At 39.8% G+C, this 22,595-nt stretch overlaps 1 protein-coding gene across 1 annotated transcript; it reads left to right on the forward strand.

Moving 5' to 3' along the window:
• The first annotated feature begins 2,087 nt into the window (after window positions 1-2,087).
• On the forward strand, window positions 2,088-20,989 carry slc43a2b (solute carrier family 43 member 2b). Its single transcript, XM_030069518.1, has 15 exons — window positions 2,088-2,170; window positions 3,004-3,341; window positions 9,738-10,041; window positions 11,023-11,078; window positions 11,182-11,258; window positions 13,691-13,783; window positions 14,333-14,466; window positions 15,090-15,280; window positions 15,418-15,561; window positions 15,786-15,803; window positions 16,517-16,649; window positions 17,076-17,208; window positions 17,884-17,957; window positions 18,147-18,270; window positions 18,908-20,989. Exons 2-15 carry the CDS (start codon window positions 3,182-3,184, stop codon window positions 19,067-19,069), a joined length of 1,803 nt encoding a protein of 600 aa, XP_029925378.1. The 5' UTR covers window positions 2,088-2,170; window positions 3,004-3,181; the 3' UTR covers window positions 19,070-20,989.
• Window positions 20,990-22,595: the final 1,606 nt, after the last annotated feature.

The raw sequence follows: 22,595 nt of genomic DNA on the forward strand, positions 1-22,595 counted from the left end.
TAGCACCACCTGGTGGTGCTAATGACAACTTTGACAACAAAGTTTGTAAGAGTGCAGGTTAATGATATTGAGGGATGGAAAAGTTGTTTAGCTCTATGCAAAGCCCATATAGCCTTATTCAGATTATTATTTTTTCCAGGTTTGTTGAAAGTAAACTCTTTCTTTGAACAGTGCATCCGTACTTTAAAAACTGTGTGTTACAAGGTAGGCCTACATTTACAGTGTTATACCTAACAGTCAATAACTGTGAAGCTCAGTCTTCCATAATGGCCAATCAGGTGGATAATTCTTGTATTCATCTTCATAATCAAACAGGTTCAAAAACAGGCTTTGTCTTGAAGAGGTACATTGGAAAGTAGATAAGTCCATTTATAATAGATTTCCCCTGCAGATTATACATTGTAGGAGACAAAATTGCAATTTGTGTTGTGTTTGTGCATTGTACTGAATTATAGCTACACCTACTACTAACTATGAAAGGTGTAACAATTTCCAGCACAACCAGTAGCTTGAGAGTTGGTCTTAGGCTTCTGATTGGTTTACATGTAGCAGACCCAATTCATTTGTTTTGAGGAGGCTAACATGAAATAATAACAAGCCAGTAGACCTGATTTATGACCACTCTGTCATCCATTATCAAGTTCATGTCAGGCTAGAGCTTCTCCATTCAACATGTATGAATGTTTGGATTGTCCAAGGCCAGCTGAATAGTCAGCATGAGTTTTAAAACTGAGCTGTTTACTCATTTAATCTGAGAAGCCTCTGATCACAGTAAAATTAATTCTACAAATTGCCACACCAGTATTATGTGAGTATTATTATTATTATTTTAAATCCTGTTGTATAGTCACTGGATGATCAGTAAGCGTATTGATCATGGATTCAGACTGAGTTCTTCCCCTTATCGAGCTGCTGCTGCCTCGAACTTCTGACTTGGCTAGACACAGATGCTTGTTGTCCATTTGCTGACCATTTAAGTCTCTGACGGACAATAAGATGTACATTTCCTTCCCATTTTTCTGTGGCATGGCGCAAGTGAAAGCCAATCAAGACCACAATTAAAGGGTCAGCTCTATTGGGTAAAATCGCCCTGGTCAGCAGTAAGTTGTTTTGGCTATCTTTATTTTCAGTGTTGTTATTATTATGCACAGGGAACCAGCTAAAGGTTTGATAATAATGGCAGTGCCACCCAAGCCGGGCACGTGTCAACTAAGTGTGCCTTTCTGAAAAAAAAGTCCAAATTCCTTATTTTAATCAATATAAGCGGCTGAAACCAATGATTAACCATTGCCAGGAATTTGTAGCCCTGTCTATATCACATCAGTGGAGCATTAAAGACTTAATTGCTGTGTGTGTCTTTATGCAATATGCATGATGAGCATTGTCCCAAGACATGATCGCTTTGGTGGCAAATATTAAATGCAGGGTACAAAGACAACAGGAAATAACACAACCCCACCCTCTCAATAGCAGTCAGCCGTCAGAGAGACTGAAGAGTCCTGTGCTACATCAGCAGATCCCAGTGCGCCCTCATGAAGACGCAACAGGTGTGTTTTTACAACCTCAGGTTTTTATCGTAAGTTATGCAACCAGCCAGACTTGCTTGAACCTGTGAGTTGTGAATCACAGCTCAATGAGCAATCAGCCTCACTATGTCTCTGCCCATTATCAGTGCCAGCAATTGATTGAGACTGTTTGGTGTTTGCACTGTTGATCACCAATAATCTCCCGAGCAAGTCTGTTTTGTTTTGTCTTAAATCCGACTTTGTTTGCCCTGATAAAGCGCTTCCAGTCATCCCCAGCCGGCAAAATTCTATTTGCACTTCATACTTCTTCTATGCACCTATAATAACATGCAAAAGGCAACAACAGTTCTGCTGGATACAAATACCAAACCCAAAACTATAAGTCCCCACAGTATTATTTATATTATTTGTATATTGAGCAATGTGTCTCTGGTTTTGTGCTGATGCTGGAGTTTGCTGGGTGGCCGAGGTGCGGACATCAAACTGTCAATGGCCAGCAGGGGGCGCTGTGTAAGGTCCAGCTGAGTATAAATCTGGCTTTTCACTGGTCAGTCATTTCAAGCCAAATGAGGAGCAGTTTCTGCAGCACATCAAGATAAGTTTTGGGATAGTGGTGCAGTATGGAGTGTGCGTCTAACAAAAAGGTATGGAGTCTTTATAATTTCCTTTGTATTGTGGAGAATGTGGTTTTGAATGAATAATGACAATGATTTTTTTTTTTTTCAGTGAAATGAGAAAACTGATCTGCATAGACAGGCTATCAATTTTTATGGATGGTGTGTTCAGTTGCTGCTTTATCCTTTGTGGGATTTGCAACTATGCGTAGTCTTATTAGTTGGTAGCCCATGATCAAAAGCTTTGTCTATCTGTGTGTGTGTGTGTGTGTGTGTGAGAAAGAGAGTTGGGGGGGGGGGTGATGTGTGTGCTTATTTGTTTATTGTCCGTCTGGCAGCTCCTTCATGTTTTGGATGCACCGCAGTAATTGCAGAGAACAGTTTCGGTTCGATTGGCCTGACAGGACATTTAGGGGTTGTGCAGAAGAAAGAGAGGGGCCACGGGATGAGGGGGTGGCGAGAGAGCCCCACTTTCTCACTGAGTCCAGTTTGGACCAGTTTGCCTTTTCCACAAAACAGTAGAAAATCAGCTACTGTGGCTGCTTCTGCAACTATTAATGTCTATAATGTAATGCAGTGATATTTGTTGAAGAGATAGGTGTTTCTCTCATGTTAATATTTAAGGATCCATTGTTAATACCGGTTAGTTACTACTAACATCTTCTTCAGAGATTGATTGATACTCCACACTAAAGCACAACACAGGTTCATTTACATTTTATTCCCATGCAACCAGTGATCAAGAGTCAGGTTCAAAGTTCAGTGGCTTTATCTTGTGATCTTAGAAACTGCCCCTTTCTTTCTTTCAATAAGGCCAACTGAAAAAACCTCCCCCTTTCCTTTTGCTGCTTCTCCCTCCACAGAGCAGGGAGCCTTCATCCTGAGCACCAGTCCAGAAGGACTCCAACCTTTTTCTCCTCTGCTGCACTCTCTCTCTGTGTGTGTGCCTGACCTGGGTGCTCTCTTTTCATCCACTTCCTATCATTCTCTCTCTTTCTTCTGGTTCATCCTTACTCTGCCTGTCACTTCTGCCCTTCAACCATGGCTCCGTCCCTGGCTACAGCTTTTGCCAGGCGCTGGTGGATGGCAGTGACCGCTGTCATTGAGAATCTACTCTTCTCCGCTGTGCTGTTGGGATGGGGATCGCTCCTCATCATGCTCAAGTCAGAGGGCTTCTACTCTTATCTTTGCAACGAGGAGGGTGAGTTGATATTGTTCTGGCATGACAAAGGGATTACAGCCACTACTACTTGATTTTTTTCTATTTTCAGATCATGCTTCCAATGTCATTAACTTGGACCCTGTTTCATATCCCATCTTCACCCATTTGTCCCTAAACCCACTAAACTCTGTTTCCCCTCAAATTTCCCCCTAAGCACCTTCAAGTCAGATTTTTTTTCTCCATATTATTTGACAATATCACACATATTGTGTATCCGCTGGCTGTAATGCTTCACTTAGGCTTCATCACCTTTAAACTGAGTGAAATATATAGATATCTTGTGCATCATCGTGTATATATTTTCCTGTAATTCAACAGGATATTTATTTGGTATCTTTGGAAACCTTGGGATCTCCACTAGAATTTAAAATAAAGTTCTGTGGGTTTGAGAAAAGCTCAGCAGCATGCATTTGTAATGACAAAACTGCAGAAAGGAGCGGCAGGGTTGAAGACGTTAACCTGAGCAGGATTTGTGTCCTCTCCCAACCCTTGTGACTATATCTGTGTCCCCTTCTTTCCTCGTGAGACCCTGTTTCTGTGTCTTTTGTTTGTCTTGATTGTGAAGCACTTTGTAAATTGCAAGCTTGATTGGGGGGAGAAGGTGGGAGGGCGCTTTATTTAACATGCCCTCATCTAAAGACCAATGGCGCTATCAGTGTTGTCTGGAATGCATTCTGCCTCAACTGGACGAAGCCATTAAACTCAGTGTAATTCAACACTGCTGCCTTTTACCTCTCCTATTCTCCAGGAATAATAAGTGTCTTCCAAAGGGGCCCTGAGATTTTTCAGGGACTTGGGAGATTAAATTAAATCAGTTAAATCAAACAGAGAGCGGGGCTGAAGATGGGTGGAGGGGCCCAGAATAAAAGAGTGAGGTTCCACTGTCACATCTTAAGAGCACATCTCCTCTCCTCCATTGCTCACCCCTGATGGTGCTGCAATTTGAAGATAAAACTCAAGCCTAAAATACATTATTACTTATATTAAAACATACATTAAAACAGGGATTGGTGATTAACATTGTGTTTCTGGTGCCATATTGTTGTTCGATGTTGTATTTTTGTTATTTTGTGACAAACTAACCAAAAGTGAATCCAGTTACATTACTGAAAGATATTCTTAGAACAGTTAGACTGACATGAAATAGGACCTAAATAAATACATAAATAAAACTAAAATCTAAAACTGATATGTTAGTTGTCAGGTTTCAATCTCAGCCCCTAAAAATATAAATGAGCAAGCTCTTTTGTGCCAACTGACCAATTTGCACAATGTTAAACATATAAACAAGGAGAAATTCAGCATAGAGGAGGGAGAGCTCACTTCTTTCTCCCATTAAGCTCTGCTGTAGCTGTAGCTGCTTTCCGTGTACATCACATTTGGTTAATTTACCAAAAAAAAAAAAAAAAACGAATTACATCCTAAAACGCAAAATGACAGCAGAAATGGAATGTAAATCACAATCCCTGTAAGGGTTTTTGGGTGGATTTTTCCTTTATCAGCACGTCCAGCTAAATCAAACAGATGGCAGCAGACTTATTGAAAGGGTACAGCCAGAAGGATTGATTGGCTGTCTGAATCAGCAGAGAAGGAATCTTGAAGTGTCTGTCTTTCTAACCCACAGACAGATATCAGCATTATACCAGAATTAACTTCTCTCTCTTTCAGTTTGACCAAAGTGAGGCAGGTGCTTTGTATTTTTAAGCACAAAGGTGGGATTGATGCACACAGTGGCTCCAGTCAGTCAGGACATGCTTTTGGTAAAACGGAGATTGGCTGAGAGATTAAGCTAAAGGAAACATGAGAGAGGAAAAGGGGTCAGACTCATTATCTGGACCTTAGGTGACATTGTGCGGTGCCTCTGTCCTGGTGGTGGTGCGCGCTGCTGAGCCAGCAGATTGGATACCGATTGCTAAATTCATGTTTTTATCTCTCATTACTTGCAGGCCAATCTTCTTGCGAGTCTACAGGATTGACTTATCTGATTGTTGATTTTTAGGAGCATGTATGTCTAACTCTTATTGGGGACACTCTTAGTTAATCTACTGTACATTTCGACTACTCTACACCAATGATGCAAAATGAGTCAGTTATTTGACAATATGACCATCTAGAAGACCACATAGAGTTATTCAATCTAAAAGCTTGTATAGTCAATATAACACTCAAGGCCAAATTCTAGACTCATTCAACATCAGAGGGCCAAGAGTACACCAGCTCTTAGGAAAATGAAAATGTTTCAGCTGTGACGTAGGTCTTTTTTTTCATGGTGCATGCATTCAGTATAAGCTGACTCACCACTTAAGTAATTATTGAGCATCCATTGCTACAGGTGACTTCCATGGTTGCTGACACAGCCCGCTTATCTTGTTCTGATGATGTAACAGGGAGGACAGCAGCACCCGTTCAGCTCCTTTCAGGCATGTGATGTCTGACAGGAGGACAGAAAGATCCTCAGTGGCGTTTTATTACGGGTAATACGGAAGTTTAAAGTTCACTGATAAAAGTGAACAGTAAAGCGCAAGAGACGGGGGGAAGAAATGGTAGACTGATAAGTGATGAACAAGCAAAAGTCAGATTGTTGGTGATGTTGCGTAGTGTAAATGGAAATGGTGCAAAGAAAAAATGATGGAAGTGTATTTTTCCACTGACACTAATGAGCACAAACAACAAAATTTCGCATACTGAACCTTCTGGCTCATCATACTAGTCTGCTTTGACTGCTCTGTAGTTTTTTCCACATGACAATTGCTAAGGTGCAGTCATGTCAGGAAATAGGCATACAGTCCTCTAGCTTTATATTTAATCTATGGAAGGGAGACTTACCGCCTAATCTGACTTACCTTGATGATTTGCTCAAAAAAGCAGCACTGTTGCTGATTTATTGCATGTTTTTACACACCAATATACTCTAAATATGTTATTTATTGTTGTTGTTGTTTTCATAGTGATTGACTGCAACTTCTCAGAATCAATTATTCACATGTACTAGCTGCATTTTTCAGCACTCATGGTTTTCTTTTTCCTGATGATGCCACCTCTTAGTTAAATACTATATAACATCCTTTCAGTATTGTTAGGGTTTTAATTTTTCCAAGAACTGCATCAGCCACATCATACATTAGGTTTACTGCATAGTTAAACCAAAAAGAGAACACATAATCACCGAGTCAGAGACAAAGAAATGAATATTTCTGTTTTACACTGTCCAAATTCCTCAGAAAATCCAAATCCTCAATGCTTTTTCTTTTGCTGCCATTATCACTTCTGCTGGAAAAGCACTTGCACTATCTGAACAGTGCCAAATCCAAAACGCAGGCACAGACACCCACGCATTTTTCTGCTATCTGACCAGAGCAAATATGTTAATAGTGTTAGCTTGGTGCTAAGCTTATTTTAATCAGAGGTTGTGCATGAGGCACGAGATAACATGAATGTGTCATTTCTCTGAAAAATCAGTCCAGTGGCTCTTGGCCATTCACAGAAACTCTTTTGTGCTCATTTCATACAATCCTATCCAGTCCAGTCTTCTTGCTGTACCCAGTGCCATGATATTTGCTTTTTAGGACACAGTTCTTTTGTCTCACCTTCACCCAGCAGTAAATTTCCATGTTGCTTCTTCATATTTGAAAGAGTATGAACTAGTTTCCTGAGGAAACCTCTGGCACTTTGTTATGAACCGCGTCATGGCATTTCACACAGGGATGGCACACATGCTTTACTCCCGTGACTACAAGGAAGTATGGAGTTGATATCATGCAGGAGTCAAGGAGTGGAATCAAGAGAACATCTGTTGAGGCAGCGGAGCAGAGAACAGTAATGTGTGCAGAAATGATGGAGTTATGGAGGAAATAGATAATCTGATCAATCCTCTGCTGTGCTTCCGTGTTTTCCCCAAAAAACCTCCTTGCATGTTGATGGCTGTGGCTTTCATGGCTTAATAATAAATTTCAAATAGTATTTCATTCAACCCATGTAGGTTCAGAGCCTTTGGTCTTTCCATTTGTTCAATCCTGTAGGGACAAAAAAACATTTCTCCTCGGTGTATTATTTTATTTTTCTTCTTCTCTTGTACAAATCCAATAGAGTGTGTGGTGACGTAAAACTTTGTGAACACACAATATTACCACAGTTGGCTTCATGGGGCAACAATACTTAATGGATAAAGTTGAAAGTTCAGTGGCTCATAGTCTTACTCCAGAAAGGAGACACACAGTAAACACTGATATACATATGCAGCAACATTTAGTTTTTTAGCTCATAAAATTATGTCCCAATGGAACATTTTGAATTTGATGCATGTTTGTGTGTACACGTGCATGTATCTGTGTGTGCATATTTGTGAGAGTGAAAGGTACAGTAGTATTTGAACAAAGCAAATAACTCGAAAGATGCAAACACATGCACATACACATCTTAGGTTAAGACTAGTATCTCTGTTGTTCAGTTGTTATCTACCTCCACTGCCCACATACTTACAAGTATCTAGTCAACTTTGCCCTGTGCTTATTGTGCTGTTTTTATGATGAATTATGCCACAGCAGCACTTTAACTCAGATTACCTTTCTGCATTTCTCCCTCCCAGATTTTTGTTGTTTTTCTACTTAGGTGTGGCTAGATTGTGTTTAGTCAGATTGAGCGGTCAGCCAAGAACTAATGACATAGAGATAGTGGCATACAGTTATACACAGACCTTTAGTTATAATAGAATGCGTGTGTGTGTGCATGTATTTGTGTGAGGGCATACCCTTGCACATGTTCAGGGCACACGTGACCAGGAGCTGCTGATGTATCAGGATCCTGCGAATAAGCAGAGTTGCCACCTTCAAACAGCATCTCTATGATAAGGAGCACACAGCTGAAGTGAAACTCACACAGTCATACATTATTCACTCCGCTCCACCTTTATGTGTGACACTTGTTTACCAGCTGGAAGAACTTAGATTTACGACTTCTGAGGAAAATAGTCACATTTTGGCAGCCTGACATATTTCCCACTTGTACTCTCAGCCAACAAACCGGCAAAGTTCTTTGCAAATGTCAAGTTGTGTGAGCATATAGCAATAAATAACGTGGGTATTTGCCATTAAAAGGGCATTCCAAACTAAAACACATTAACACTGTTTACAAGTTTGCATTTGCGATTCACTTTTGACCAGTTGATTAACCAGAAAAGATGTTTTTTGAAGTAACGTGGATTCATTTAAATCTGCAAGATAATAATATGTTTAATCATACATCTGTGGAAGTAAATGCTGATTTTTGGCTTAAATAGTTTTAGTGGCTGCAATTTTACACCAATTTACACCATTTTTCACCATGATGCAGGACTCAACAACAACTGAGCGACCATAACACAAACTACACAGAAATGGTTGGTTGCTGAACTAAGCAATGCCAGGTCAAAAAAGTTTTTAGTTTTATATTTATTTATTTTGTTTATGTTTAGGAGATGATGAATTGATTAATCAGGGGATTTGGACAGCCAAAGAAAGCTTTATATGGGGACAGCCCCAGTGTCTGGTGCTATTGTGCTGTTTGATGTTGTATTTTAGTTATTCCATGGCTAACTAGTCAAAAGTGATCCAGTTAAATCACATCAGCACAGCTACAATGTCATTTAAAATTATTTTTTTAAACAGAAGCATTAGTTATCCAGTTTCAGTATCTGCTCCTGAAAGGAAAAGAGCAAGGGCTTCTTTGTAGACTTGTGTTGAACAAATATACATGGAGAAATCCAGCATTAAAGAGGGAGAGCACACTTCTTTCTCCAATTAGTAATTAATTAACTCAACTGTAACTGCAGCTGCTCTCTGTGCTGACTAAAAAACTAGAATTACACTGCAAAACAAGACAACAGCACCAGAAATGCAATCTAAACAACTAATGCAAGGTTTGAACTAATGTTAATGTGTTTTAATGTTCCAAAACACAGCTTACATTAAACCTTGTGTTAAGTTGAATAGTCAATCTTGAATCCAAGTGCAGACTCAACACGCACAGGCAGGATTAATACAAAAACAGAAGTTTAATTACCAGCCAGGCAAAACAACAGAAAGGCAAAAACTACAAACTAAGAAACAGGCCAAAACTGGGGGCCGTAGATTATGCTGGCTGGGCTGGCAAGGCTAGGCAAGGTCCAGGCATGGAGAACTGCGGACAGAGAGCACACAGGTTACGGCAAGGATCTGACAAGAAATGAGGAGCAGAGCTGAGCTTATATAGAGAGTTGAAACTGTTCCAGCTGGTGTGGCTCTAGACAAACTGGTCCTCACACACCAGTTCCTAGTGAGCCAATTAGGGAGAAGTGGAAGACATGAGGGCAGATGTAACACCTTGTCTGTTTTTCTTCCTTCCGTTTGTGCCACCTTTCAGGTAACAGCTCTGACCACAACATTTCCCTGCCGCTGGTGACTCCAGTAGCTGATGACGAGTATATCGACTACTACGAGCCAGAGGCTGAGGGTGTTGTTGTGGGCCTGGGAGACGGGGTGGAGATGAAACCCCTGGTCCCTATGAACGGGCCCATGAGGATGAACGGCTGGCTGATCTGCAAGGAGCAGGATGAGATGCTGAATCTTGCATTCACTGTGGGCTCCTTCCTGCTGTCGGCCATCACCCTGCCACTGGGCATCGTCATGGATAAATACGGGCCTCGCAAACTTCGACTGCTGGGCAGGTAGGCAGGGAAAAGAGAGAAATCTGATGGTTTTATTGGTTGAAGTTTATATTTATATGAACTGAGATACAGAGAGAGCAATTATGATAGGGCTAGATGTTTTATTGCCATTACATCAATATAATAATAAGAAACTTTATTTATACAGTACTTTTTTTTAAACAATGTTACAAAGTGCTTTACAGGAAGGAATTAAAAACTTTACCAAGTAGATAAAACGGACATGAGCGTAGAAGATGTAAAGACAATAAAATTTATAGGATTAAATAAATAGGAATAACACAGTAAACAAAACAAAAAAAAAAGTATGAAACATTACAAACAGTATAAATAAAAACAAACAAACCACCAAGTTTTGAGAGGAAATTTAAAAGAGACTAGTGACCTAGTGTATCTGAGCTAATATGATGATATGAGACTAGATATTGCCTAGTTCTATGTCATCAGACTGTCATGAGACTAGGTATTGTCCGGGATTCTGGATATTGTAATATTGTGATATGGCATTAGTGTTCAAAAGGCTGCATTGCAGCAAAAGAATGCAATTCTAAACTCATCAGACTGCTCTAGCTGTTTTATCATTGCCATAACCTGCTTGGTCTTTATATCCAATTGCATATCAAAAATCTCTTGTGTGTAAATATCTTATGGAAGCACCAATAGTGATTCTTACAATATTGCCACAATATCGATATTAAGGTTTTCAGTCAAACATATTGTGATATTTGATTTTTGCTGCATCATTTAGCCCTGTATTGAGATACACAGTTTTCAGGAAGTAAAAGTAATGGGATTTTGATGTAAAAATATGTGAAAATCATGCAGTTTATTGTTGAATAATTTGATCATGCATGTAGCATGGGCATTTAGCTAAAAGTCTGAGGAAGATTGAGATTTTTTTTTTTCAATGTGTATTTAAATGGCCAGTAAAAATTTTTGGGAAAGATTATTGACATGAATATTTCTTTCTTTTCTTTTTAGCACATGCTTTGGGCTCTCCTGTCTCCTCATTGCTTACGGAGCCTACAAACCTGATGGTGAGTGGTGCACATATGAACTTGTGTGTACGTCACAGCACTTGTTTTGCTTGCAGTAGTTTGTTGTAAGAGTCAGATGAGGTAATATTTGTGTCATTTGCAGAACTCTCTGTCCTCATCTTCATCGCCCTAACTTTCAATGGCTTTGGGGGCATGTGCATGACCTTCACCTCTCTCACAGTAAGTGTGTACGCACGCTTGCATCTACTTCATAATAATCCCCTTGTTCTGGAGGCTTTGCACCTGCCACACATTATGTTTGTCCAGATGCAGGTTCTTTCATCTTCACAGGTTGTTGTGTCCCTGCGTCTGTTCTATCATTGGTTGTGTTTATTGGTGGCTCCCTGCCTGCTCAAACGCCCCCCCCCCCCCTCTTTTCTGGCATCCCATGCTGTCTCCTGTTCTGGGTCTGTTTTTTTGGCTGCGTACACTGCACTCTGTGTTCCTGTGGACAACAGGACGAGGAACTGGGGGGGTGGGGAGCGGGTGGGGGGGTTGAAGCGACAGTTCATTATCAGTTTTCTGCTGCGTCTGCTGCCTCCACCAACCCTGTCCCCTCACTATTGTGTGTCAAATAAGAACAACGAAACAACTGACAGTCCTTTAACCTCTCCCTTTCTCTCTCTCTCTCTCTTTCTCTCTCTCTCTCTCTCTCTCTCTCTCTCTCTCTCTCTCACACACACACACACACACACACACACTTAAAGTTATGTGGCCAATAGACAGCAAATAAATTAATAAGCAACTGGAAACTAGGGTATTAGTAGTGCATAATTGGGGAACACTTTGAGATCAAAGTCTCTTTTGCAGATGCATCTTGTGTATAATAAAAAGAAAAAGATGCAATGCAATCAGAGACATAATTAAGAAAGAAAGGGAGAAAGTTGTTCTCAGGGGGATTCAGGGGAGAGATGTCCATGTTGAAAAACACTGAGAAGACTGTCATATATATGAAATAAAGACAGAGCAAAAAAAACAAAGTCCTTGGGATTCACACAAGTTCACAGGGTCGACCCCTCACCTTTCCTCCACATTCTTTCCCCACTCTTCTTCATCCTCCCGGTCCCCTCCCCTTCCCATCGGCTCAGCCTGTAGTGACCCACACAGGAGTCCAGGGCTGTACCATGGTGATGCTGTTCACTAGAGAGGGGCACTCCCCCAGTAAATCTCACAATAAATTGCCTCTTTGCTATATATCTCACTAAGCTGCATCTCTCATCTTTTAGGCTAAGGTTGTTGCTTCTACCTAAATCTCTTTGTTTTTCATTCTTTCATTGGATATCTGTCAGCTGCCGCCACTGACGTGAATGTCAGTGATGCAGTAAAACCAAGAGTTAGGGCTTTGTTTTTTTCCCTGGTCCTGTGCATAAAACTTTTGCCCCTCTCTGCCTCCTTTCCCTCCTTCTCCTCCTTTGGTAATTGATATTCTTTTTAAAACTTCAGCAGTGGGTTAATCATTACTCTCCTTTACTACTTGATCATGATCCCACCAAAGGCTCACAGTCACTCAGCTCAGTGTGAGTCAGAGGGATGTTGGGTAATAATCAGTGGCCTTCAGGGGCTGCCACTGGCTCCAAGCCAATGTCAGCTATCAGGTCACCTTCCCACTTGTAACTTTGTCCAGTTTAGAGGTAGTGACTGTTTTCCTCTAATATCCTGAGAGTGTAGCTATAATCAGTCTTTAAAAACAACATGAGATTCACAAAACTTTGCAGCTGTTCATGAACATGTGATTCACTGATAATATCTATTCTAAAATATTGTCCTTTTTGATTTTTGCATTATTGAATTGGCACACCAAAGTTGAATGGCAGTAACTACTCTGGGAGCTCTTTCTCTAAAGTGCCAGCTAACAAAGTTCAAGCTACTTCAGTGTGCATGCCTTCTCTCTCACTTTTCCAAACACATCTCTGTCTCTGTCCTCCCAGTGTTATGTAATCGAGTTTGCTTGTTGTTGCTCAGTCTGCTGACAGCAGAATATTGAATGTGAATGCTTTTGTGTAACTGGATGATTTGCCACCCTCTATCTTCTGATTTCCACATTTCTTCTCACAACTTGCGTTTGTTTCTTTCTCTTGGTAATATGGCATCTGAAGAGGGACGAGAAAAAAAGTGCTCTTTCAGTCTCACACCCAGTCAAGCCACCTGAGTGTCTCAGCTATACAGATTAGATTTGCTCAGCTCTATATGTTTGTATCATGTACCGGAAAGCTATGTGCTCTGTTATGTTTGTTTCTATGGCTCAGACTGATGTTGCATGCCACTGTATCATTGACATTTTGTCATATTCCTTCTGTAGAGCCTTGTGGGCTCACAAATTGTTTTCCGCACTCCAATCTAACCATAGTGCGCCATTCCATACTGTGCGATACTCAATCTGTCCCCAGCCTCAAGTTTACACACAACCACAGCAAAAACCAACACGATTTTAGCAAAGGGAGCACAGATGTACCTTTTCCACCCAACGTGCACCAAGACATTTATCTTGTTCCACTGGTAAAATACTACAGATTATTGTGAGATCAACTCCATGATGTGATGATGTAGTTAACTGGTTTGTCTCTCTCGCTCTCTCTGTCACTTCCTCTCCTTTTGCAATCCTCGCTTCCTAGCTGCCAAACATGTTTGGTGATCTTCGTTCCACCTTCATCGCCCTGATGATTGGCTCCTACGCCTCCTCGGCAGTCACCTTCCCTGGTATCAAGGTAACAAACACAACATTATCCAAATATTCATTAGACAGTGACAGTGTTTTCTATAGAAGACTCTTCTGTAGGAATATTTTAGTATTTGGACAGTATCTACTAGCACTACACTGCAAAAAAAATCTCCATCTTAACAAATCATTTAGTGTCTTGTTTTTCTTCAAACAAGTAAAAAAAAAATCTGTCAGTGGGATGAGATAATCCCACTTGTTTCCAATGCCAATCAACTTGTTTCCATAATTTTCATGAATCAAGTGTCATTTTATTGACACTAGTGCGCTGATGCTCCTTATTCTACTATTCTATTTGTTTCAAAATATGTATACCTAAACATATTTATGTGTACATATTTATATACTTATTCCACACACAGCATATGTATACTTCACATATTTATAAATCCTGAAACCGTAGTGCACATTTACACCTATTTTACCATGAACCATGAACACTGTCTAGTGTTGCTGGCTCTGTTGTTGACTCTGGATTTCCTTTGCTGTTTTCCCTCTGTACATTTTGTGTTTATTTGTTGTGTGTTGTCATGCACAGGTGATCTATGACTTTGGTGTGCCCTTCATCACTATCCTGGTAGTGTGGGCATCCTGTGCCGGCCTGGTCTTCATGAACTGCTTCTTCAACTGGCCACTGGAGCCGTTCCCAGGACCAGAGGACATGGACTACACGTTAGTTACCTACCACAGATATGGACAGTCACACACAGAGTCACATATGCACACAGCAAGATATGGGCTATGCATATTTCGAAAGGCCTAGGATATAAGCGTCTCACATAGAGAGGGCTTCAGACATGAAGAACATGCATCCCCATTTTGACATTCTCTGACAAGGGGATTTTATGCAATATGTGCAATAAAATGTGGATTGCAGTGCCACGTGAAATTCCTGGTCAAAGTCAGCCTGGTAATGAATAATGTAACTGAGTTGCACAATGTCAGCTGACCCCATTACTGTGGAAGAAGTTACATCCTTGTTTAAATGCACACTTTTGACTTAGCTTGATCATCAGAAAACTGTGTGTTACAGTTGCAGAGGGGGGAATTTATCCACAAAGGAAACTATAACTATAACTAACTATATATTCCTTGCATCTGTCATACTAGCATAGGAATGTTTAATGTGACATCCATTTATGTCATTATTTCATCTTTAGAGTATGCATATAGATGATTTAGATGATGATGATTTACTTCAGTGTAGAGACTAGGCATTTTGTGATTAAAAAATCTCCCATCTCTGTCCTGTTTCCTCTTTGATCACCCCCCTCACCTCCGTGTCTCTGCTTCAGTGTCAAGTCCAGCTTGCTGGGCTTCGACCACAAGATCACTGGGAAGCAGTTCTACCGTCAGGTGACCGCGGTGGGACGTCGTCTCAGTGTCGGCAACAGCTTGAAGCAGAGGGAGCTGACCACTAAGGACGGCCACAAGCTCTGCCTCTCCACCATGGACCTCGAGGTGGAGTGCAAGCCCCAAGAAGAATGTAAGAATGACCGTCAGTGGTCCAGAAACTGCCTTTTCAATGTCAATTTGTTGTGAGCATAAATTGCTCTCCCTGTCTCTGATGCACAGACAAACACACAAACTTTTCTTGTTTTCCTCTTCTTTCTTCATCTGCAGCCCAGTCATTCATGCAAACTATCATCACCCCCATCTTCCTACTCAGTCTTGTGACCATGTCCATCACACAGCTGCGTCTTATTTTCTATATGGGAGCCATGAACAGCATCTTAGAGTCCCTCAGTGATGGAGACCTCACAACAGGTATGTCGGAAAGTGTGTGTGTGTGTGTGGTTTTAAAACAAACAAACAAACAAAAAAAAAACGTAAAGCTCTGCTAAAGTTGTAATTCTTAACCACATGGATGCCAGCACAACAAGACATTTTGTTTTTAAACTGTTTGCTATGTGGTGCATATAGACTGCCAAATAACATGCAGCCAATATGATTAAGCAATCAAGCTTACTTGGCTGTAATTGCATTTTCAGTGGAAAGAATGGAAGTTGGTAAGAATACAGGCCTATTACATATATGGATAGACTAACTTTAGCTTTAGACTGTTAAAACTAATGATAATTAACATTTAACCTTAGCCTGTTATCACAATCTAACTCTCATAATGTATTAAATGCACTAGCACTTTTATCTTTTTTTTTTTTTTTTTTTTTTTTTTTTTTTAATTGACCTATCATCATTATGTCACTGTGTCTCACCTTTGCTGCTGTCCATAAATCTGTCAGTGATCCAGTCCTTGAGCTGCCATTCAGCATTCACCTTAACCCCCACCAAGTGTCATTTGTTGCACTTATTAACTAACTTTGCCCCCTGGTAGAGTAAAAGGTCACCTGTCATTTGAACAGTCACATGAGTCATTTTTCATTTATCAGTACTCCCAAAGCAGAACACTCATAAAGATGCTATAATTTACTTTTAAACAAACACATCTTCTCAAAACATTAAAACTTTCATCAATGCCCCCTATTATTTCCCTTCATATGACTCTGCTGACTAGGACTAATAATTAACTGGACACTGTAGTCATTAACTAGGAAAATTGAACTACCAAGCTCTTACTTTCCCCCCACCCCTCTCTCACCCCTCTATTTCTATACTCCTCTCTACCTCGTTTTCCCTCAATTTATCATATTCATTGCACTCTCTCTCTCTTTTTACCAGTCTTTTTCCTGGTTTTCATCCTTGCCTTTGTTTTCTCTCACAGTGAGTTTGTACTCCTCTATCTTCGGCGTGCTGCAGCTTCTATGTCTAATGACCACGCCAGTGATCGGCCAGATCATGGACTGGAAGCTGAAGGAGTGTTCTGATGGAGAAGATGAAGAAAAGGATCTATGCAAGTGAGTCACATTTCAGTTTGCCCCTTAGACTGACATGAATCCATTGCCATTTGTAGGCCCGGACGTTTTGCATGGTTATTTGTCATGATGGGGTATAGGGACAATGGGGTATGTTGGACAAATGTTGGACACACAAGTACAGTGGTGACACCACAGGTATGAGGCACAGCCAAGACATTATAGGTTTGTGCAATGCCAGTGAATTGACTGAAAGCTTTTCTTCAATGTAATGTAAATTTACAAGCATAAAAATCAGGTAAAAGAAATTCTAAACTGGCTCGCTGGTTCCCACATGAGTTTGAATAGCAAGCTGAGCCTCATGGGATTTTAATCAAAAGGCTCTGAAAAAGCTCATATTTATACATTGTGTAGAAATGCCCATAATGTGACCTGTCTCTCCTGCTCCTGCTTTCTTGTAAATGCTAGGAGTGAGCCCAAGAAAAAGCGCAGAGATAGAAAGATCCAGAAGGTGACCAATGCCATGCGAGCGTTCATCCTCACTAACGTTCTGTTGGTGGGATTTGGAGTCACCTGCCTTGTGCCCAATCTGCCCCTGCAGGTGAGCGGTCCATTTCACTCATTATTGATACACACAGGCCATCAGTGTACAGTGGCAACACAACCAGTCTCTTGTTATGCAATTTTGAGCAACTGCTATTTCAAAGTTATTGATCATATTGTAGCATTTTACAGACTATTGACAGCAGATACAGACAAATACATAATAGTCAAAATTGCCAACACCATATGGATGCATAATGATTCAGGTATTTATGATTTCCAACATCTAGGAATAGAATGGTACAAAAAAAAAATGTGTATGCAACTCTCTTTAGTGTGTGTGTATATATAGATAGATAGATAGATAGATAGATAGATAGATAGATATGGTATATTACCATTATGTATTGGTCAAAATGAACTTAGTGCTAAAACACAGTAAAAAAAAAAAAAAAAAAAAAAAAAAAAAACCTGTACCTCACATAGACAATGCAATAAAAATTCACAGTAGTGTCATTTATGTTAACAATTTTCCCATGATATACACTGAATGCAGTCAATGAGCCTGTCACAAGTGGTGACGTATAGTTTGTTAAAATAATAGTTGAAATAGATATTTCCTTACATTATTATTCCATCTTTGCACACTGTCAATCTGCTAGTAAAAGAAAGACAATAGCTTTGGGGCCCTTGTGAAACCAGTCAGTTGACTAAATTCTGTTTACTTTCTCAGATTGTGTCATTTGTCTTACACACTGTGGTGAGAGGATTCATTCACTCAGCTGTCGGAGGCCTCTATGCTGCTGTGTAAGTGCCACTGCGCTCTCTAAAATCTTGTCACACACACACACACACACACACACACACACACACACACACACACACACACACACACACACACATCATTCACGTCCTTACATTATAATCATGCATGTCTGGCGTCTGTTTCGATGCAGCTGAAATCTGAGCCACTGAGCCTGCTCTCTCTCTCTCCAGGTATCCTTCCTCCCAGTTCGGCAGTCTGACAGGCATGCAGTCTCTGGTCAGCGCTCTGTTTGCTCTGCTGCAGCAGCCGCTGTTTATGGCCATGATGGGACCCCTGGAGGGAGACCCACTCTGGGTATGAATACACACAAGACGCTCACACACTTATGGACAAATTAAGGGAATTCTCCAACGTTTTGGAAAAAATACCCTTTTTACGACTTACCCAGACTGAGAAAATGTTCAATACTATTTTCACCTCTGCATGTCCAGTGGTTTGGTTCCATTGGGTAGCATTTCATATTAGTCTATGGGAGTCATTAGCCTAGCCCTGTCAAAGTGAAAAAATAAACCTCATAGCAAGTCCGAAGCTGTCTTACTTACACGATGTATCATATGTATTTGAAATACACATATTGGAATAAAAAAAAAAAGAAAAAAGAAAAAACAATTTGTGCCAGATATACCTGAGTACCTTCAGAAATGCGCGATCACTGCTATAGCCTGAACGATAAATGTGCTCAGCGGTTACAGTTCCATCATCTTACTACTCCTAAAATGTCTCAAGATGTGTATTTCAAATATACATGATTCCCATAGAATTCCCATAGAATTCTTTATGCTAAGCAAACATGAATCCACTGGAACCAAACCACTGGATGTACAGAGGTGAAAATGGTATCAACCATCTTGTCTCAGTAGGTTAGTCAGAAAATCAGTGCAGTATTTCTTGAAGCCTTTGATCCTTGCTAATTGTAGTGTTTTCCCCTTAGGTCAACGTTGGTCTTCTTGGTCTCAGCATGCTGGGTTTCTTGCTGCCTCTCTACCTGATCTGCTATAGGCACATGCTCCACAGAGAGCAGGAGGAGAAGCAAAACAATGCAAAGATCTACATCAAAATCAATGGGTCTGACAAGTCTGAGGCATTTGTCTAGAGGAAAACAGATACAGAGAAACATCTGGAGAGACAGGAAGAAAGATTTTGTACTGAGCTCTCTGCAGTCCAGCGATACACAAGCAAGCATACACACAGAAAAAAGATGAATTTCTTTTCAGTGCTAAATATTAAGAATGTCACACTTAAAGTTCATGAAATCGTTACTAAGGCCAAGGTTACATGTGAAACTTTTTCATGCAATTTGGTTACCTGCAGCTGAGTTGTTCTTGAGTTCCATCCAATGAAATTCATGAACTGGGATTGCGTCATCATTGGAAATGTTCCATATGGGTTTGGTGACACAGCAACAGTAAGAATTTAACAAATTGCATGGAAGTTGCACTGCATACCATAAGCCTTAGGTACACCCCCCAACACACACACACACACATACATAAAGACGCATGTGCACAAACACACACACACAAACACACTGTCACATCTGTTTTTCAAGTCTTTTTCAAAAAGCCCACCGAGGTAAAGTGATGCTGCGGTTCTCACGGAAACGGGTCCATTGGACAGTCACTAAGGAGAACAAAATGAAATGTGGAGGGGGAAAAGAGAGTGACAGCGAGGAAAGACTGTGAAAGGAAAGAGGCATTAGCCGTCTGCATTCCCCCAAATCCTCCGACTCCTCTTTTATCCCTCTGTCATAAGCAGCATGTTAATGGAGCCCCCATTCCTTGCAAGACTGTTTTTCTATTATTATTATTTTGTTTCGTCCTCACGGGAGAAGCAAAGGAAACAGGGAGAACTTGGCTTCTTTAACTAAGGAATTTTCGCCTCCAAAATCAGCGTGACTTTGCAAAATGAGACACTAAATAGTCTGTCTCACTTACAGAGTCTCGTTGATTGTAAACCATTTGAACCCTTAATATGGTGCTACCTAACTTCTCTTCAGCTGTTTTTACTGGATGATGGTCTAAGCTAAGTGTGGACTGAATGGCATTAAGTAATGACAAAGAGGACAGGGGGCCCTTATCGTTGATGTTTGTTGGGCTGGTGGAATAGGAACTCTACAGATAGCTCTAATAAGTGCAGACATTGTAGGTGTGACTGTGTCTTTCTTTTTTGAGAGGATGAACATATTAAAATATGAATCTACTGTGTCTTAGAATGTAGTATTGGCTGAATGTCAGTGTTTTTAATGGCCTTTACTGTCCTCTGTTGGAGGGAGGTGGAAACAAACTGCAGTGCATCTTTTGCAAAAACAGAATCAGCTTTTCACTACTATTTATATTATTTGGCTCTGTTTTTGTTTTGTTTTTTGTTTTGTTTTGTTTTTGAATTAGTCAAACTGATGTGTCTAAAGAATATACATTCATGAAATTATGCTAATTGATCAGCATCTTCTGTTGCACAGTTTCTACATATCACTGAAGACGGCCACCTGTTTTGCTTTGGCAAGGCCATTTTTATGTCAAGGCTTTTTTCCCCTTTTTTTTTTTATAAATATTTAAATGTTATCTGTTGTCAATCCATAATCCAAATCCAAATCATAATGATCCAGATTCCTTGGCTGAAAGCAATTATTTCATCCAGTACGTACCTACCTACTCTTATGAGAAATTGTGCACTTTAAGCCCCTTAACCACGTAAAAGCTTCTTACTAACTCATCCGTTCAGTTCAGCACTTCATTTATGAAGTTTCCCTTGAAAAACACTGTAGTCGTGAACTCCTCCCACCCATTTTCAAAGATCTATTTATTTCATTTCATGCACCCTTTCCCATCATAAATACTATGATATATTTAAATTGTGCTGTGCTGACAGCTATATTTTTGTTTGCCAGTGAAATTGTGCTGTTTAGCGTAGAGCAACCTTCTTATTCATGTAGAGAGTTTTTTGTTATAGAGGCATTACTGGTGAATATGGAAGAATTCATGAAGGCTAATAAAGGTGATTTGTTTATTTGGTTGCTCATGGTTTTGTCATTGTTCAGTAATATGTATAATTCTTACCTGGTCTCAGGAACTGTTAGTGCCTTTACAAAACACCAAATCCAAACTGGAGCTGCAGTGATTAGTCCAATCATTGGTTAACTATTTTAATAATCACTTCTTCATTCAGTTTCTCAACTGTGAATATTTTCTGGTTCCTTTAGTCCTCTAAATATCTTTGAGTTGTGGACTGTTGTTTAGGATGAAACAAGACTTAGGATATCACCTTGGCCTGTGGGAAATTGTGATCAACATTTTTCACCATTTTCTGATATTTTATGGAGAAAACAACTGATCACTTAATCAAAATAATAATAATAATAATAATAATAGACAGATTAATTGATAATGAAATAATTGCTAGTTGCAGCTCTAATCCCAATCCAGCTTTCTATATGAGAGAGATCCTGTCTTGTTACATTGCATGCAGATATATTTGCTACCCTTGCATGAGAAAAAGTCTGTGATGACAGATGAAAAATTTGCACTGAAATTCTAAAGGACATTGCTAGAAAAGACAAAAAACACTCCAATGCACCTACACTACAGTGCCGAGACACAAGAGGTTTTACAAAAGTATCATTAGATCCCTTACTATATCCCCTATTTTGGGATGATTGCCATTAGTGCATCTGAACTAAAAAAAAAAAAAAAAAAAAAAACCTGACATTCCAACCCGACCAATACACATTTTATGCATTTCACTCACTCTAGACAATAATACTGTTTCAATGTTGTACTATACATACATATGTTAACTTGTTATTACTGTAGTATAGAATGCACAGTCGAAGGTGGACTGACATGTAACATATGAACAAAAATGTAGCATTGAGAAGACATAACATGTATATAATGCAATGAGACTTGTGCAGTTTTGCATGTTGTGCATGTGTTTCTTCATTTATGTTCAAAATTTTGAGAAAATGAGGTTTAATTTTAGAAAATGTGATAAACAATACAGAAGGAAAAAAATGTAGGTAATGCTTCAGCAGAAAGACATGATAAGGAGAAAGGAACACAATCAGATTTTCAACCACATAATAGGTAAAAAAGCAAACAAACAAACAAACAAAAGGTTTCAAATAAGCCTGTGAGCATGCAAAGGCATGCCAAAAATCTTGAGTGCACATATTGAATCATCCATGCCTGAATAGGAATAGTTTTTGGTCTGTGAAAAATGTATCTTTATGCAATCTGAATGAGGCCTTGGAGCAAGCGGAAGAGGGGAAGAGTGGTGAAAGCTTGAGCCAACACCACTCTGTGAAATTCTTATTGTGAAATAGAGCAAAACAATTGACAAAATGACCCGTTCCTGAAAGACTCTGGAAATACCAGTGCACAGTAAATAGTTCAGAAGTGTTGCTCGAAAATAAATGTAACAACACAATTCAACAAATCGGCATTTAAATTAAAAATTAAGATTGCACTAGGCACTGTATTTGACCACTATTGTTAACAGATGATTAGGAGCAGCTGCAAATGTGCATATCCATCTTTACAATATTACAACAGTATATGAAAAACAAAATAGGGATAGCAGAAAATATGGGACACACAGGAAAGGTGGAGAGATGAAAGGAC

This window comes from Myripristis murdjan, chromosome 14, assembly GCF_902150065.1.
Source record: "Myripristis murdjan chromosome 14, fMyrMur1.1, whole genome shotgun sequence".
NCBI lineage: Eukaryota > Metazoa > Chordata > Actinopteri > Holocentriformes > Holocentridae > Myripristis > Myripristis murdjan.

Excerpts from the sequence above, each read along its gene's own strand:
- slc43a2b (XM_030069518.1), top strand. The coding sequence starts at position 3,182 with ATGGCTCCGTCCCTGGCTACAGCTTTTGCCAGGCGCTGGTGGATGGCA. Across the intron at positions 17,209-17,883 it reads TGCCCAATCTGCCCCTGCAG|ATTGTGTCATTTGTCTTACA; the intron begins GTGAGCGGTCCA and ends TTACTTTCTCAG. Across the intron at positions 18,271-18,907 it reads TGGAGGGAGACCCACTCTGG|GTCAACGTTGGTCTTCTTGG; the intron begins GTATGAATACAC and ends TTTTCCCCTTAG.